Consider the following 18,355-nt stretch of genomic DNA (forward strand, 5'->3'; position numbering starts at 1 on the left):
AATTGCTGCTTTCATGATCTGCTTTATTTAAAAATATGGAAGCAGGACGTTACGATTCTATTGAAACCATCCCAGTTGCTTAAGGCAGAAGAATTGGAAATCAAAGCTAGCGACCAGCAGGTGTTCTCTGAGCACAAGCTTTCCTCCTCTGCTCTATGTCTTCCAAGGGGAGGCACAGAGCCCCTGGGATCACAATGGTGTGTGTCCTGAGTCTTGATCCATTGTGTACTATAGGATTTCCTATTGATATATTTACCACAAATTATTATTTCATATTTACTATATTTCATCCGAGCTACTCTTAACTTCAAGTAGCTAGCTCACTGGACCACACTTTTTTTTTTTTAATGGTTCTTCTAACCTACAGCAGTTTCTCCTTCTCCCTCCTGAATGTTCTTCTTCTCCTGGTTCTCTCACCCGAAGCCCAGGAAACCTAATTGGCACTTATTTCTCTTCTGCCCAGCTATAAGTTGTTGGCTCTTTATTTACCAATCAGAAATAACCTGGGACAGGGTCCCAGGGACTAGGTGCACACTCCAGGTCTTGGGGGCCTGCTCTTAGCATTGCAATAGACAGCAAAAGATAAAACCTAAACACATACTAGTTTAGTTAAATCACAGACATTTTCTAAGTTAATGAGACAGTAAATAGTTAGAGACAAGCAACATATGCCTATGCAAATATTCTGAGAATGTTAGATGGTCTTCATAAACATGAGAAATCTGTAGAATATGTCATTGGTCTTCATAAACATCAGAAATCTGTAGAATATGTCATTGAAAGCTGTTTTATTAATTTTTGACAATCAGAAATGCCAGCTCTTGGCAAACCCACAGAGTCCTTTGAAGATGATGATGAGCATTGAAGAACCTCCTTAGGGAGTTTACTGCAAATGTGACAAGCTGCCAGTGGACAAGAAACTGCCCTTGCCTCAACTTCTGACCATATGTTGTGCAAGCTGTGGACAAGCAGGACACAAAGAAAATCAACTGCCAAACTCTGCCAGGACAGAACTCCTTCATATTTGCTGCTTTACAAAACAAAAAACAAAAAGAACAAAAAACAAACAAACAAAAAAAAACTGTCAGATGTTCTGGGCCAATAGGTTGAAGAGATAAATTCTCCAGTGTTACAGAGGAATCTGTGTGACAGTCAGGCAGCCAGAAGTCACTAACCTTTCTATAGTTTTGGACACTGCTTGCTGTACACCTGTGTTGTTCATGTAGATATGTGTGTAGACATGTAAGTAAAGAGGAGAGGAAACATTACTCAGAGAAGGGAGTAGGAGGGAGGGCAATAATGGGAAAAGAAAAAAAGTACATGATTCATATGTATTAAATGTCACACTGAAACCTGCATTTGGCATGAAGATTTAGTAAGTGTTCTAATGGCAGTGAAACAATATACAGACAAGCTCAAGTTGAAGGGTTTAATGTGGATCATAGTTCGTTTTCATTGTCTAGCATGGAGACTTACTCAGTGATCAATTGATATGAAGAGACACCAAAACAGGACAATTTGTATAAAAGAAAGCATTTAAGTGGAGCTTGTTTACAACTTCAGAGGTTTGTCCTTTATTATCGTGGATAGCTAGCTAGGGAGCATGGTGGAATGCAAACAGACATGGTGCTGGAGAAGTAGCTGAAAATTGTACATATTGACCCATAGTTAGTAAAAGAGAGAGATACTGGGTCTGAACCTTTGAAATGTCAAATATGACCCCCAGTTACACACTTACACCAATGATGCCACACTCCTTAATCTTTTTCCAGCAGTGCTATTACCAGATGACTAAGCAGTCAAACTTATGAGCCCTGAGGGCAATTCTCATTCCAAACACAGCATGTGGTGAGAAAAGTAAGACAACAGGAACTTAAAGTGCTGGTCATGTGACTTCCAAATTCTGGAAACAGAGGAGATTGATGAATAGTTGTTCTCACGGTATTATCTTATAATAAGCGTCTCAGTCAAACAGATGCTTCCGATCACAATCAAAAACCTTCTGAAATCAATTAAACTAATCAAGATAAATCATACAAATCAACAAGCAGAGGCTTGCAACTCAAATGATTTGAGAACTCTGTGGTGCTAACAATTGACATACAGGCATTACTTCTTGATTCATGTCCACGTGAAACCCAAAGTCAGTTCAAAAAATGTAATCTAAGTTTATTTTTTCTGGGTACACATATATAAATATGTTGGCATGTAGGCCCACACACAGAGGTCAGATGACAACATTCAGAGATAATTACCTTGTTCTATTTTGAGGGTACTGGGAATACTAACATGGGTGTAGGACTTGTTGACAATTGAGTTTTTCCCAAAGTCAACATGCTAGCTCTATGCAAAAAGCTTTAAACCATAAAATTCCTTCCCTTTCCCCAACTTTACCCTCACCTCATAAGTAAAACAGGCTACAACTTGAAAGGTTCACAAAGTATTTAACAAGTATAACACTATAAAAGTTATAACACTTAAACTGTCCATGTGTCATATTACACTCAAGACTATCTCTTAACCATGAGCTCTTACAGCATATAAACAAGTGACTACTTTTCTACATCCTGGTATAGAACAAGGGTTTCAATTCTAAAAGAGAAGAAACAAAAAACACCAAAGAAAGATCAGTCTTGAATGCAGAAGGACAACCACACAGTCTGACAGCTCCACTTTTTGTCATGCTTGCATGAATGATTCCAAAGCCTTTACCACATTCCCCAAACTTATAGGCTTCTATTCAGCATGAAGCTGTTGATCACTTTTAGGGTCTGAAGAAGTGTTAAGATTTTATGAAATTTTTTTAAAAAAATAATTTATTTATTTTATGTATATGAGTACACAATAGCTATCTTCAGATACATCAGAAGAGGACATCAGATCCCATTACAGATGGTTGTGAGCCACCATGTGGTTGCTGGGAATTGAACTCAGGTCCTCTGGAAGAGCAGTCAGTGCTTTTAACCACTGAGCCATCTCTCCAGCCCCAATTTTATGAACATTTTAACATTTGAACTATTTCACTCCAGTTTGAACTACCTTGTGTTAAGAAATATAAGAAAGCTTATTAAAGGGCTTGCAATATTTTCCACATTTGTGACATTTCAGTGTAATATGAAATATGAGGTTTTCCCCCAGTTTTTAGTAAATCTAAAGACAGCATATTCCTGACATTTCTGTGGTTTCTGTCATACATGAATTCTTTGATGTTGTTCAAGACCAGAAGACTGGTAGTAATAGTGTTTGCCACATTCTTCACATGTGTAGCATTTATCTGTAATAGGAATTATCCTGTGATCAGACCATGGAATGGAACTTCAAAAGTATTTGCCACATTTTTTACATTTGTATGGTTTCTTTTCAGAATTAATTCTTTGATGATTCCTAAATTTGTTGAGCATCTTGATTCATTCGTTTCATTTGGAAATATTCTCTACACTGTGAGTTAATTTGTGTAGATATAGGTATGACTTTGTAAAAGATGCTTTTCCAAATTCCTCACCTTTGTATGGTTTCTCCCCAGAATGAATTATCAAATAAGGAGAAAGAATCTGGAAAGCTCTAAAGGACTTGACTGATACATCACAAGTTTAGGGTTTCTCACCTGTATGGAGTCTCTTCTTTTCAGAGAGTAATTATGGACAAGGGAAGGCCAGGCCACATACATTATATTTGTAGGGTTTCTCTCTTGTATGAATTTTCTTATGTTTGTAAAGTCTTGATGGATAACTGAAGACCTTGCCACATACTTCACACTTGTAGGGATTCTCTCCTGTGTGAATTCTCTTGTGTTTAGAAAGTAATGATGGATAATGGAAGGCCTTTCCACATACTTCACATTGGTATGGTTTCTCTCCAGTGTGAATTCTCTTATGTTCAGAAAGTGATGATGGAAAACGAAACACATTTCCACATACTTCACACTTGTATGGTTTCTCTCCTGTATGAATTTTTTTATGGTTGGAAAGTCTTGATGGGTAATGGAAGGCCTTGCCACATACTTCACACTTATAAGGTTTTTCTCCTATATGAATTATCTTGTGTTTAGAAAGTAATGATGAATAATGGAAGGCCTTCCCACATACTTCACATTGGTATGGTTTCTCTTCTGTATGAACTTTCTTATGGTTGGAAAGTCTTGATGGATAATCGAAGGCTTTGCCACATACTTCACATTTAAAGGGATTCTCTTCTGTATGAATTATCTTGTGTTTAGAAAGTATGGATGGATAATGGAAGGCCTTACCACAAACTTCACACTTGTAAGGTTTCTCTTCTGTATGAATTTTTTTATGGTAGGAAAGTCTTGATGAATAATGGAAGGCTTTGCCACACACTTCACACTTGTAAGGTTTCTCTCCTGTGTGAATTCTCTTGTGTATAGAACATAAAGTTGTAGTGTGGAAGGCCTTACCACACACTTCACAACTGTAGGGTTTTTCTCCTGTATGTATTCTCTTATGGTTGGAAAATAATGATGGACAACGAAAGTCCTTGCCACATACTTCACATTTGTAGGGTTTCTTTCCTGTATGGATTCTCTTGTGTTCAGAAAGTGATGATGGAACATGAAAAGCCTTGCCACATACTTCACACTTGTATTGCTTCTCTCCGGTATGAATTGTCTTATGGTTGGAAAGTCTTGATGGATAATGGAAGGCCTTGCCACACACTTCACACTTGTAGGGTTTTTCTTCTGTATGAATTATCTTGTGTTTTGAAAGTAATGATGGATAATAGAAGGCCTTCCCACATACTTCACACTTGTATGGTTTCTCTCCTGTGTGAGTTCTCCTGTGTTCACAAAGTGATGATGGAGAGCGGAAGGCCTTTCCACATACTTTACACTTGTATGGTTTCTCTGCTGTATGAATTTTCTTATGTTTTGAAAGTCTTGATGGATATTCAAAGGCCTTGCCACACACTTCACACTTGTAGGGATTCTTTCCCATATGAATTATCTTGTGTTTAGAAAGTAATAATGGAATGTAGAAGGCCTTACCACATACTTCACATTTGTAGAGCTTTTCTCTTGTGTGAATTATCTTGTGTTTAAAAAGTTTTGATGGAACATGGAAGGCCTTACTACAGATTTCACACTTGTAGGGTTTTTCTCTTGTATGAATCCTTTTGTGATCAGAAAGTAATGAAGAAAAATGGAAGGACTTGCCACACTCTTCACATTTGTAGGACTTTACTCCTAAATGAATTATCTGGTGATTTCGAAACACTTTTTTTGCCTCAAAGACTTTGCCACATTCTTTGCACGTATAGCTTTCCCCCCCTGGTAAGTAAAAGTTGAGAGATGAATGAAAATAATGAAAAAAATCTGTATATTTACACTAATTGTTTTTTAAAAACTAACATTTACTCATACTTGCATGTGTTTGTACAAATGATAAGCTACATTCATTTTTCTGTATCTGTACTCAGTGAAATATAATTTAAAACACAGAATAAGTGAAAACTACATAGCTTTTCTTGAAGTTAAAAGACTATGGAAATAAAACAAGGAAAGAAATATTAATCAAAATCAAAAATGTACAAAAGTATAATATTAACTAAGAAAATCCATAATTTGATTATGAAAATGAAAATCAGCCCCTTAAACAAATACAGAAACTTCATGGCTAGTTAAAAGGAAAGTATAAATTAGTCTAATTTGGAAAATATTTGAATAAATTATATATATATATATTAATTAAATTGAATAAATTAAATTATATATATATAATTATGTATAATTATATATGTGTAATTATGTATATTATATCTATAGTCTAAGCATAGAGTTTTCTTTTGGAAGTGTTGAATACTAACTGAAGAAGACTTTGCTTAAAAACATTAAATAAAGATTCAAGAAAAAAGTTTTATGCATATCTTTAGGCACAATGGTTTTGTGCATTTTGTGAAGATTATCCATGTATTACTCAACTTCTCGATTTTTCTGGGCATATATGTTTGTGCTGTCCAGAAATGGCACTGTAGTGTTGATTCTTCGAATCTCCCATCTCAAGTTTGTGTAAATATTAGTCCCCATTTATGCTCTAACTTGTCAATAAAGGCTGATAAGTCACTGGATGGGTTGAAGACAGAATATGCTGGACTTCTGCTGAAGTCACTGGATGGGTTGAAGACAGAATATGCTGGACTTCTACCCCAGGGAAGAATGGGGTGTGGGGGAATTCACTATAAGTGGTCCAGTCAGACATCATGGAAAGTCCTCTGAAGCTCAGAGAGTCAGACCAGTACTCAAATAAAAATATCATGGGAACTTTTCTGGGAGCTAGCCAGATTACCTTAGAGGATTAGACTCAATTATTAATGTCCCAGTAATTGTGTTATAAAGCATATCAAATAAATCTTATAGTCTCTGTCTCATTCATTTGGGACCTAGACGAGATAACTCGTCACTTTTAAACATGCATGTACATATATCTTATAAAACAATACATACCCAAGTTAAAGATTACATACAAATGACAGAGCTTTGGCTGTCATAGGAAACACAGGCTAATCTCATGGAAGAAGAAAGCAAAGCTAATGGGACTCAAAGCATTATGAATGTTAGATTATGTCCTCCTTTGATAGAAAAAGACAGAAAAGTGAATATTTAGGAGCGAATAATCATGTGGTCTTAAGATAGGCTCCACCCAGCAGCTGACTCAGACAGATACAGACACCCAGAGCCAAACAATGGATGGAGCATGGGGTCCTAAGGAAGAAGAGGAGGAAAGATTGCGGGACCCAAAGGGGGTAGGACCTCCACAGGACGACTAACCTGGATCCTTGGGGCTCTGAGTCTGAACCACCAATCAAAGCACACACATGGCCGGGACCTTAGGCCTCCCTGCACATATGCAGCAGATGTGGAGCTTGATCTTCATATGGGTCCTGAACGACAGGAAAGAGGGCTATCCCAAAAGCTGTTGCCTGTATGTGGGATATATTCTACAAGCTGGGCTGCCTTGCCTGGTCTTAGTAGGAGAGGAAGAGCCTAGCCTTGCAGAGTCTTGAAGTAGCAGGGAGGGGTATATCCAGGGAACATCCACCTGCTCAGAAGAGAAGGGAATGGCAGACGGGAGACGGATTGTTGGAGAGGATGAACACGAAGGGGACAGTGAGCGGGATGTAAGGTGAAAAAGTAAAAGAAATGTATGTTAAATTTAAAAATAGATGATTTATACCAAGACACTGTGTCTCGATGGATTGAAGTTAGATCTTAGAGTTTCCCACTCTGTTCTGATACCCTCCTCCTGACACACCTGGGTGCACAGTGGCTGCCGCTCCTCTCTTCACATCTGAAGGCTCTTGTCTTTGCTCCAGAAATCTGACCAGGTATGGCTTAGAGGAAGCAAGACCTGGTTGTGGGAAAAGGAAACAACATTGTAACTGTGGTCACATGGGAAACAAAATGTCCCTCCAGGGCTATGTATATCAAAAATAAGAAGATACAATAGAAGTATGGAGGACTAGTTTTTATGTGTTTTCTTATGGGCACATCAGAATGATGAGGAAAAACTTGGAATTTGTAGGTCCTGAGCTTCACACCTCTCAGTTACAAAGAGAACTTTTACAACTGAAGTGTGTGACCTTCTCTTTAGGGTACCACTTATATTCTAAGACAAAGAATCCATTTAGGGGGTGATATGAACACAAGAAGAGATAGTGCAAAGCTACAGGAATAATTTAAATTTTCATTAAAAGTAGCCCTATGGACCTCATTGATGGATGTAGAAATTCCCATGAGATACTGTACAAAGGGAGCCACTTTTATGTTTACAATTAATTAAGAATTCATCATGGAAGGTCTCCTCACCCAGGAACACAAGGTTGTTGTAATTCTCCAACGTCACATCCCTGTACAGTTTCCACTGAGCAGGACCCAGGTATTCCCACTCCTCTGCAGAGAAATAAATGACCACATCCCAGAATGACAGCATTTCCTGAAAAAAATAAAATTAATAAAAAGTATAAACATCTGACATTATTGTTTGGGGTTGGTGTGGTGTGTCCATTTATTCAAGTGCTAAATTCTGTACCCCAACATCTGGCTGTCTCAAGACAGGTGAATTACCATGAGTTCGCCAGAAATTTTTGTGCAAAACTGGCTCCCCAATTTAAAATATTGCTTAAATAAAACTAGCAACAGATAATTACAGGGGAGGATAGAGGTAGGCAGGGCTTTGATGACTGAGCTGAGTTTGTAAATAAGGACCACAACGAGTATAAGGAGTAATAGGGAGGGGAAGGAAAGTTGTTAGGACAGGTCCCCAACAGTCATGATGGATCAGTGGCAATGCCCAAGTGAAATGCCCCACCCCTGCCCCAGACAGACTGATGGAGCAGGCATAATTCTCAAACATCAAGGATTTGGGGAGCACGGATCAAGATGTAGCCAGTCTAGCTTCAGAAAAATAGATTAGCAGTAATCCTCCAGTAATTAAGCAAATGCCAAATAAATGAATCATAGTCTGAGTTTCGTTCATTTGGAAATTTTACTGGGATAGACATAACCACAATTAACTTACACATTATGCTAAATATGACCATCAATAATAGCATAAATACAAAGAGGCACCATGTGCTTCTGCATATAAATCTGAAGGTGACACTAAGTGAGAGGAGAGCTGGAAACACTTCTGATATAGGTAAGAAAGAATCCCCAAACACTCCCGATGTGGTACTGTTTGCAACACAGGACTCATCTCTAAGTCAAGTGGATGACAGAAGGTCCTAGAAACTCCTATGGTATAATGCTTTTAAGAACCATAAAATGGAGAACGAGGGCAACTAAAAACAGTGTGTTAAGACTAGACAGATGGCTCAGTAATTAAGAGCACTGACTACTCTTCCAAAGGACATGGCGTTTGATTCCTAGATGCTACATGGCCACTCACAACTGTGTATAACTCAAGTTAGAGAGGATCAGACAATCTCTTAGACATGAATGGTAACAAAATACAAACACACATATGCCTTAGTTAGAGCTTCTATTCCTGCCATGAAACTCCAGTGACCAAAAATCAGCTTGGCGAGGAAAGGGTTTACTGGGCTTACACTTCCACAGCACAGTTCATTACTGAAGGAGGTCAGGACAGGGATTTAAACAGGACAGGGACCTGGAGACAGGAGATGATTAGAGACAACGGAGGGGTTCTGTTCATAGGCTTCCTATCCATGGCTTGCTCAGCCTGCTTCTTGATAGAATGCAGGGCTACTGTCTCAGAGTTCCACTTTGCATATCAGTATGTTTCATGGTCCATCAGTCACTAGGAAATTGCTCTACAGGCTGGCACACAGCCTGATCTTATAGAGTATTTCCTAAATTAACATTTCCTATATTTACATAAGGATAGTTTGTTTCAAGTGCACAATACACTAGCCAGTACAATAAAAAAATAAACAAATAGTAAAGTTGTGGGAAAAACGGAAAGTCAGTGTCCCCTCATTGTATTATAATTCAGCACACACTGTGTACGTTCTTCACAGTAGAGAGCCGTGGTGAGGGTGAAGGTACTTCTCAACCCAAATATGCACAATCACAAATGACAAATACAATGAAGATCCACTTATACTATACGATATGTTTGGGAAGGGCTGGATCCTGAGCATGCACAGAGAGATCCAAATGATACTGCACAAAGAGTCAGGAGTTTGAGCACCCAATGGGCAAACAATAACTGAATTTGTAGACAAATAGAATCAAGTTATACTATCCACAGTATAATTAGAAATTTTAGTAGGAAGTTCAGTCACTGTGGGGGCTTATACCAAGCCAACACTGTCTCAGAGGCTCCATGAAAGGACAATGGGAACTTTAGTTCTCCATCTTCACCCAGTAGTGGACTTGGCCAGGCAAATCTGACCGAGGATGCAGTGCCATGGAAGGAGTCATGGTTGCATAAACAGGCAGATCCAACACGTCTCCTGGGACTGGGGTTCTCATCTGCCCTAAGGCAGCTATCCTGTGCTCTCATTGCCAATATTGTGTAGGTCTCTGGGGAATTTGGCCATTTTACATCTACCAATATAATACTGCATGCTGAACTTCTTTTATTTTATATGTATGACAAGTACACTGTAGCTATCTTCAGGCACACCAGAAGAGGGCATCGGATTCCATTACAGATGGTTGTGAGCCACTGTGTGGTTGCTGGAATTTGGACTCCGAACCTTTGGAAGGGCGGTAAGAGTTTTTAACTTCTGAGCCATTTCTCCAGCCCGCCTGGTGTACTTTTTAATAAACTTGCTTATCTTTGTGTCAACTGTTTATAGAAGACATCCTGTTCCCAGCTATTGCTTTTGTCTTCCTTAAGCTTTTTCCTTTAGTTTCCATCCCTGGTTCACGCCTTCCACACTTTGCTATTGGAGATCTTAATTCCCTTGGATTAAGGACAGCATTAGTACATTAAGATTCCTTCATCATATCTAAATGAAGAAGAATAACTGTTGATCAGTACCCTAGCATTCCTTCATCTTATCTAAATAAAGAAGAATAACTATTGATTAATATTCCTGCAGGTTTCCTCTTCAATAGATTACTGGCTAATGGGATAAAAATTGCATCTCTCACTTGATTTGCAATCCTTTAGATTCAACATCTGACTGAATCGGTTAGATTCCTGAGGCAGCATGAAGGTCCAGAAGACAGAAGAGAGAGGAGTCTGATTCTTGACAGACAGTTGTAATTTATTGTCTCACACACTGAAAGACAGACTCACTCTCATGGGGAATTGAGGAATATAAAAACAGAGAGGAAAGAAGAATGGAACCATTTATAGAAGCAGAATGAGGGGCTTGGGAATGAGGCACAAAGTCCACCTTTCTCTCCTGTGGATGCTCCTTGATCAAACTGTTTTCCAAAGTAGACACAGGTTAATCTTTCAGACATTTGTTTACTGAAAGAGGGGTTAAGTTGGCAAGATCACCTTAACCTGAGAGCTGTTCTGCTTTACCACCAAACAGAGTGAAGCAGTTCTAGCGATCTCAGCCAGAAATGTTGCTGATATAGGTCAGTCAGTCTTATAGCGCAAGAAGCTTGGTCACACAATATGTTGCACTAGTCTTTTTATACCTGAAATAATGATGTCCTGTCCCATCTGATAGAGTCTTGCTTTTAAAAACAAGATTCCTACGTAAATACAGCTGACCTTCCTTAACCTTACTTGTCTGCTACAACCCAGGGAGGGATGTTTTTGGGGGATCTCCTGTCTCTCAAGATAATCTCAGGAAAATCATTGCCTGGTCTACAGAGTGACTTCCAGGATAGTTAGGGCTACACAGAGAAACCCTGTCTCGAGAAAAACCAAAAAAGAAAGAAAGAAAGAAAGAAAGAAAGAAAGAAAGAAAGAAAGAAAGAAAGAAAGAAAGAAATAAATCCATCTTTATGATGTCTACAAGAAGGAGAGATGAGTGGTGTTTTTTAGATTTTCCAATTAAACCAGATAGGTTTGCAAAATATTCCCTTTATGATAGTCTGAATATTTTTGGTATCTATTGTAATATCTCCCTGTACATTTCTGAATCTGATCATTTGGATCCTGTTTCTGCTGGTTAGCTATATCTTGTGTCCCTCAATCTTGTTTATCTTCTTAATGAACCTGATATGAATTTGTTGTTCATTTCAATCTTTTTCTGTAAGTTACTTTCAATTATTTCTCTTGTCATTCTTTTTAAAATTATTTGCCACTGACAGGATTAGAATTATGTTTGTTCTTGTTCTTCACAAATTTCTTCAACGAATCACTCACTCATTTGTCTGTGGTCTTTCTCATAGTTTTGTGCAATTACAGCTATAATTTTTCACCTGCAGGAGAGCCTTTAACAGGTCCAAGAGTTTTCTTGTGATTTCATTCCTACGTATGTTTTACACATAGATAAAAAAAAATTCATGAGGAAGAAGTTAGCAACCTAAATGGATTCAAAAGAATAGGGAGATTAAAATTGTAATAAAAAGTTTTCCAGCTAAAATAAATAAATTCTGTGGATATATATATATATATATATATATATATATATATATATATGGATTTTTGAAGGAACCTTGGAACTCTTACCCTAGCTCCCTACCAACTTGCAGCCACTCTGGGCGAACTCAGCAGTGGTCACTATGATACCTAAACCAAAGAAAGACTCTCTACAAAGAAAGAGAATTTCACGCCACTTCTCCTTATGAACATTGATGCAAAATACTCACAAGTCAACCATTAATCCCAGCACTTGGGAGGCAGAGGCAGGCGGATTTCTGAGTTTGGGAGTTCGAGGCTAGCCTGGTCTACAGAGTTAGTTCCAGGACAGCCAGAGCTACACAGAGAAACCCTGTCTCAAAAAAAAAACAAAAACAAACAAACAAACAAAAAAAAACCTCACAAGTCAAATCCAAGAACACATATGAAACAGCATCCACCATGATCAAGTAGTCTTTGGTCTTCATCTCAAGGATGCAGGGGTGGTTCAATATACAAAAATCCATCAACTTAATACAACATATAAATAAACTGAGAAAACCAAAAATAACATGACAATCTGCTTAGATGCTGAAAAAACATTTGAAAAAACTCCAAAACCCCTTCATGTTAAAAGTCTTAGAGAAATCAGGGATACAGGGCACATATGTAAACACAATAAAAGCAATACACAGTAACCCAATAAACAACATCAAATAAATGGAAAGAAATTTAAAGCAGTCCCACTAAAATCAGGAACAAGGCTGTCCACTCTCTCTGTATCTTTTCAAAATAGTACTTGAAGTTCTAGCCAGTGCAATAATACAACTAAAGAAGATCAAAAGTATATAATTTGGAAAAGAAAAAGTCAAAGCATGGCTATTTGCAGATAATATGGTTATATACATAAGTGACCACAAAAATTCTATCAGAGAACTCCAAGAGCTGATAAACACCTTGAGCAAACTGGCTGGATTCAAAATTGATTAAAAAAATAAATCAGTAGGCCTCTTTTATACAAAGAAAATATGCATTGAGGAAGAAATGGGAAATTGGGAATGTTTCCCAGGGAAACCACCACCTTAATGATATCCACAAATAATACAAAATATCTTGGTATAACTGTAATCATGCAAGTGAAAGACCTGTATGACAAGGACTTCACATGTCTAATGAAAGAATTTGAAGAAGATATCAAAAGACAAAAAGATCTCCCATACTCATGGATAAGTAGAATTAACATAGAAAAAAAAATGGTCATTTTATCAAAAGCAATCTACAGATTCAATGCACTTCCCATCAAAATTCCCACATAATTCTTAACAGACCTCGAAGGAACCACTCTCAACTACAAATGACAAAAGAAAAATCTCTGTACAATAAAACAACAACTAGAAGTGTCATCATCCCTGATTTCATGATATACTACAAAGCAAAAGTAATAAAAACTGCATGGTATTGGTGTAGAAACAGACAGGCTGATCAACAGAATGAAAAAGAAGAGCCAGAAATAAACCTACACACCTATGGACAGTGGATTTCTGACAAAGAACCCCAAACCATACACTGGAAAAAAGTATCTTCAAAAAAAAAATGGTGCTGGTCTAACTGGATATCAGCATGTAGAAGAATGCAAAAGATACATATTTATCACCCTGCACAAAACTCATGACCAAGTGATTCAAAGACCTCAACAGAAAACCAGATACACTAAATCTAGTAGAAAGGAAATTGTGGCGTGAAGAGATGCAGGAAACCCGCCTCTGCACTCTCCAGCTGCTCAGGCAGTTAGCGCTCCCCTACTCTTCCTCCTTTCCCAGCAGAGATGCCTCCTGCATTTCACAGAGGGTAAACAGAGAGCCCAGCCTGGTGCCTGGATATTGCAATTCCCCTTTTCGTGGTGGCATTTCTTTCTCCTAACAATGCCCCCCCTGGGGGTGTGTGTGTGCAGCAAATGCCAGCTTTGGGAACAGACAAAAGACAACATACACCTGCCTCTGTGTACCCTGCAGATGGCTGTCCTTGAAGGGAACAAGGACCAAACATCCTTGAAATGGTAAGTGGCCCACTCTTGGAATATAAGAGAAGGGCAATTACATGTTCCAAGACAGCTGTGACCAGTTTGAAAAAATATTCTAACTTCTGATAGCACCATAAAGTTACTTCCTAGGTCACAAGGACAGTTGCTCAACTATGTTCATAGCAGCTTTACTCATAATAGGCATAACTGCAAACAATCAAGATATCTCACAAGAGATGAACAAAACAAGGACATCATGAAATTTGCAAGCAAATGGATGGAACTAGAAAGGTAACCCAGACCCAAAAGGACATGCATGGTATGTACTCACTTATAAGTGGATGTTAGTCATAAAGTACAGGATACCCATGCTGTAATTCACAGATCCAAAGAAGCCAAATAATGAGGGTTAAAGGGAGGATGCTTGGATCTCACACAGAAGGGGAAATAAAGGAGTCATCAGGAGTGGATGGAGGGAAGGAGGTGGGTGGGGAAGGCGATGCAAGGGCCATGCATGATAGGGGATCAGGTGTAGGGAGAGCCTGGGAGAGAGGGCCAGTAGAGTGCAAGGAATTTGATGCTGGGCAGGGGATGGGTTATCTCTGGGATCAATCTGAGAGCAGGGATGCAAGAGGCTCCATGGAGTCTATGAGGGTGACTCTGGCTGAGTTCCTAGCAGTGGGGAATATGGAAACTAAGGTGGCTTCCTCCTGTAGTCAGGTAGGGCTCCAATTGAAGATATAAGGACACAAATCTGTGGACAAAACCTTAGACACAAAGTTTGTCCTACCTACAAGAAGTGCAGGGGAAAAAAGGAGCAGAGACTGAGGGAATGGCTAACCCCTGATTACCTTCAACCTGAGACCCTTTTCATGGGCAAGAAGCAATGCCTAACATAATAATACTCTGTTAGTCTTGCTTACAGGAACATGGTACATACCAGCATCTGATGGACAAAGATGCAGAGAACTATAGCCAAATATTAGTATGAGCTGTGTATGAGCTCAGGGAGTCTCGTGGAAGGGTTGGGGGAAGTATTGTAGTACCAGGAGAGGAAACAGGCTCCAGAAAAGAGAAATAGTGTCAGTCTGTTAAAATTAGTGAATACTTCATTCAAACCATCAATCACAGTAATATTAGAATGAAATGAAAAGAGCCTGTGAGGAAAAGGGCAGGACTGCACAGCATAGGAGACTGGAGTCCTCTCTGAGGAAGAGGAAGGAATCCCACCTTGACAGTTTACTCTCTGGATGGTGGTGATGCCACCTGTGAAGGACAGTGGTAGATGTGGTGATTGTCATTTTCCATCTGTAGAGCCAGAATGCTGTTCTGAAAAAATTCATGTAAAATCAGAGGAAACCACCATGAGGTGATGTCAGAAAATAACAAAAAAGAGTATGCAAAGACAACTAACATTCCCTGCAAACACAGAGGAACAGTCAAGCCAGGCAGAGAGGGATCCTTCCCCACAGAGTAGATGCAGTCAAGTTTCTAATCCCCAACACTAGTCATAGAAGGAAGCTAGTGAAAATTTGGATTTAAGATTTAAATACATTCAACAGAACTTCTTAAAGCACATTTGTAAATCTTCATAATTAGAAGATGTCAATGGATGGATTTCTGTCAGGTCCTTGGTGCTCAGGACTGAGACCAACCAGAAATAATTACTATGTGGAAAAACAAAAATTATGTTTTAAGAATCTTTGTAGAGCACAGGTATCATGTGGCCTAGGCTCACAGTGAGTTGGCTATAAAGGAGGGGATGATTTTGAGCCCTAGGATTCCTGACTCCTCCCCCAAAGCCAGAGATGACAGAAGTGAGTCATAGAAAAGGCATAAGTTCACTCTTCTGTCATAGAGCTGTTTAAGTAAAAATACATACGAATATAAGGTGCCCATAAATTATGTACAAGCACGCCGCTGTACCCTCTCTATACTGTAAGGAACATGTTTTGAAGCATAAGGCAGCATGTGATTCTGATTTTATATACTGTTGTAGTTTTTCTACAGATTAGCAGAGTTAACTAAGAAATGTCTATTATCCTATGTATGGTTAGAAACTCATTAAAATCCTAGAACACAGAACAAGGTGGTCTGAAGCCCATGCTCCCTGAGAGTAGACTTGAATGCCATAAGCCAGGTTCCAGCTCACTAACACTTGGTTTGACTGAAGAGTGACAATATAAGCAAAATCACCTGAGATGGGGGGAAGGTTTCTGGAGCAGAAATCCTGAAAATGGAAAAACCACAACTTCCTGTCTAACTGTGAATGCAAAACTCTTGGAAGGAGTCTGTGTGCGCAGAGACTGATGGCCCATGCAGAAGTTCATTGAGGGGCAGAGCCTGCAATTTTGCAGGTTCAGGGGGAGCTGTCTTACCTTTGCTGGTTTTCTCTTCAGGGACAGTCCTTACCTCACACTGTATTAGACCAAACAACTTGTGACAGATTTAAAACCTCAAATCCACAGGCTTGGCAGAACCTGAGATTCTATCAGTCCAAAAGCCATAATCTCATCAGGTGGTATTTTCTCCCATGTCTTTTAGTACTTCCCTTTATGAGACACACACCAGTGTACTTTAAATTTTCCTTGTTTAAAGACATTCTTTATTCTGTAAAACCATGAAACTGCCTTGTGTTGAAGCCCAGACTTTAGATGAAACTAAATCTCTATTCTCAGATAATGACCTCTAGAAAATCTCCGGACTAAATTCTCTCTTAGCCCTTTAAGAGGAGAACTGTGCATTTTGAATGGACAGGAACCTTTGTGAAAATCGTAAGATCCCAAGTGTGCCAGAGCTTTCTGAAGTTTTCTTACAAACTCATGAAAACATGGGAAAACCATTCTAGAAATATTCAGGGAGCAACAGTGAAGCTGGATGCCAGATACAGGGACAGAGTTTTTTAAGGGAATTTAGACATTGCTGATAATGTGAACAGACAAGACAATCATGTGACCAGAGGAGGGCCATCTCCCTTCCCTTTCAGAGACATTCCAGCCCCTCCCAGAGATCACGAGTTCCATTTCTCTCATTGCACCAAGTCATCTTTTGTATCTGAAAAGGAGTCCAAATTTTAGACAGAACACATACTAAAAATTGTTGGGGATATTATTGTCTAGTGATTCTTAAGCAGAAGGGCAAATTCCATAGTAATTTGGATTGTGCAAATACTGGTTCATACCAGTTACAAGATTATTATACAATCGCCATGTATTGTGATGATTCAGGTGACAGGATTGTACATTCAGAATTCTTATTCAAACCGAGGCATCCATAAATCTAACAATTCATTCCAAAGGAAAAGGAACTAACACCCCACACGACAATCACCCCCACAGGACTCTGTTCCTGGACACTAGGAACTTTAGGAGGATTTGTGAGCTCAAACTGGAGTAGTAGACAGGACATAAAGTTTAGTAGGCACTAGATGTCTGCATATTCTGTATGTCCTGAGAAACTGACTACATCCATTGTAAGCACAGGTCAGCTCAGCAGAGCACGTTTCCCCAGTAAAGATGAGTGCGCTCCCTTCAGCATCTCAGGCACAGGCAGGCAGCAGACCCAGCCTGCTCTTGCCATCCTGTTGTTTCCAACCTTCTTCCCTTCAAACCTGTGCCTGGGGGCGGTGGCCCAGCCTAGGTGAGCACAGCACCTGCAGGTCAGCAGCTTCCTCTGTCTCACAGCAAGCCCAAGTAAGCTCCTTCCGCGCCCGACCATATGCCCTGCACAGTCCCTCAGATCTGCAAGGTGGCGCTGTTACCTGCACCAACCTCCATGTCAGAGATCCAAACGCAGCTCTCTACAGGACAGTCCCCTAACTTTGGGGAGAAGCTTAAGTTTGAAAATCACACGCGGAAGTTTGATACCCACAGCCAGTCTTTTGGTGATGTCATCGTAGTCGGGACTACATTTCCCACAAGTCAGAGCAAAGAACTTCCAGGAACCCACAGAACTGGTTTGTCCACTGCCTGGATTCCTGCCCAACTTGAATAGGTTAAGTTGGGAAGAAACAAGCTTCTGCGAATGGGCAGCCGCGGGCATTTGGACTTTTTAAAAGTCCCATGTTCGCAGCACGCGATATTACCCCATGAGTCGAGCCTTTCACAGTGATGTTTACCAGATTTCCTAGTTATTTCTGCTAGAACGCTGTGGTTTTAAAGGAATTTAAAGTATCTCAGTAGCACATGGAAAATTCATGACTTGCTTTACTGAAAAATGTGGAAGCAAAAGTTAATTTAGGACTGAGCATCATCTCTTTAAGATGCTCTAGAAACCATCCTTGGTGACCCTGCCTGTCATCTCAGGTGCTTAAGACACAAGACTTAGAGTTCAAAGCCAGTAACCACAGGTGTTCTCTGAGCACAGACTTCCCTCCTCTGTGTCTCCC

General features: G+C 39.4%; 1 protein-coding gene across 1 annotated transcript; it reads right to left on the bottom strand.

Moving 5' to 3' along the window:
- Window positions 1-1,881: 1,881 nt before the first annotated feature.
- On the bottom strand, window positions 1,882-17,749 carry LOC114636218 (zinc finger protein 728-like). Its single transcript, XM_028784426.1, has 5 exons — window positions 17,739-17,749; window positions 7,820-7,946; window positions 7,266-7,361; window positions 3,605-5,284; window positions 1,882-1,903 (listed from the first exon to the last, which is right to left on the bottom strand). The coding sequence occupies exons 1-4, from the start codon at window positions 17,742-17,744 to the stop codon at window positions 3,636-3,638; spliced, it is 1,878 nt and encodes a 625-aa protein (XP_028640259.1). The 5' UTR covers window positions 17,745-17,749; the 3' UTR covers window positions 1,882-1,903; window positions 3,605-3,635.
- Window positions 17,750-18,355: the final 606 nt, after the last annotated feature.

The sequence above is a fragment of the Grammomys surdaster genome, unplaced genomic scaffold, assembly GCF_004785775.1.
Source record: "Grammomys surdaster isolate TR1022 unplaced genomic scaffold, NIH_TR_1.0 123012, whole genome shotgun sequence".
Lineage (NCBI taxonomy): Eukaryota > Metazoa > Chordata > Mammalia > Rodentia > Muridae > Grammomys > Grammomys surdaster.

Bases quoted from the DNA above. Each gene is read 5' to 3' on its own strand.
- LOC114636218 (XM_028784426.1), bottom strand. The intron at 7,362-7,819 runs GTGAGGAGACCT...TCCCACAACCAG, and splicing joins CAACAACCTTGTGTTCCTGG to GTCTTGCTTCCTCTAAGCCA. The intron at 5,285-7,265 runs GTGTGTCAGGAG...TTTACTTACCAG, and splicing joins GGCAGCCACTGTGCACCCAG to GGGGGGAAAGCTATACGTGC.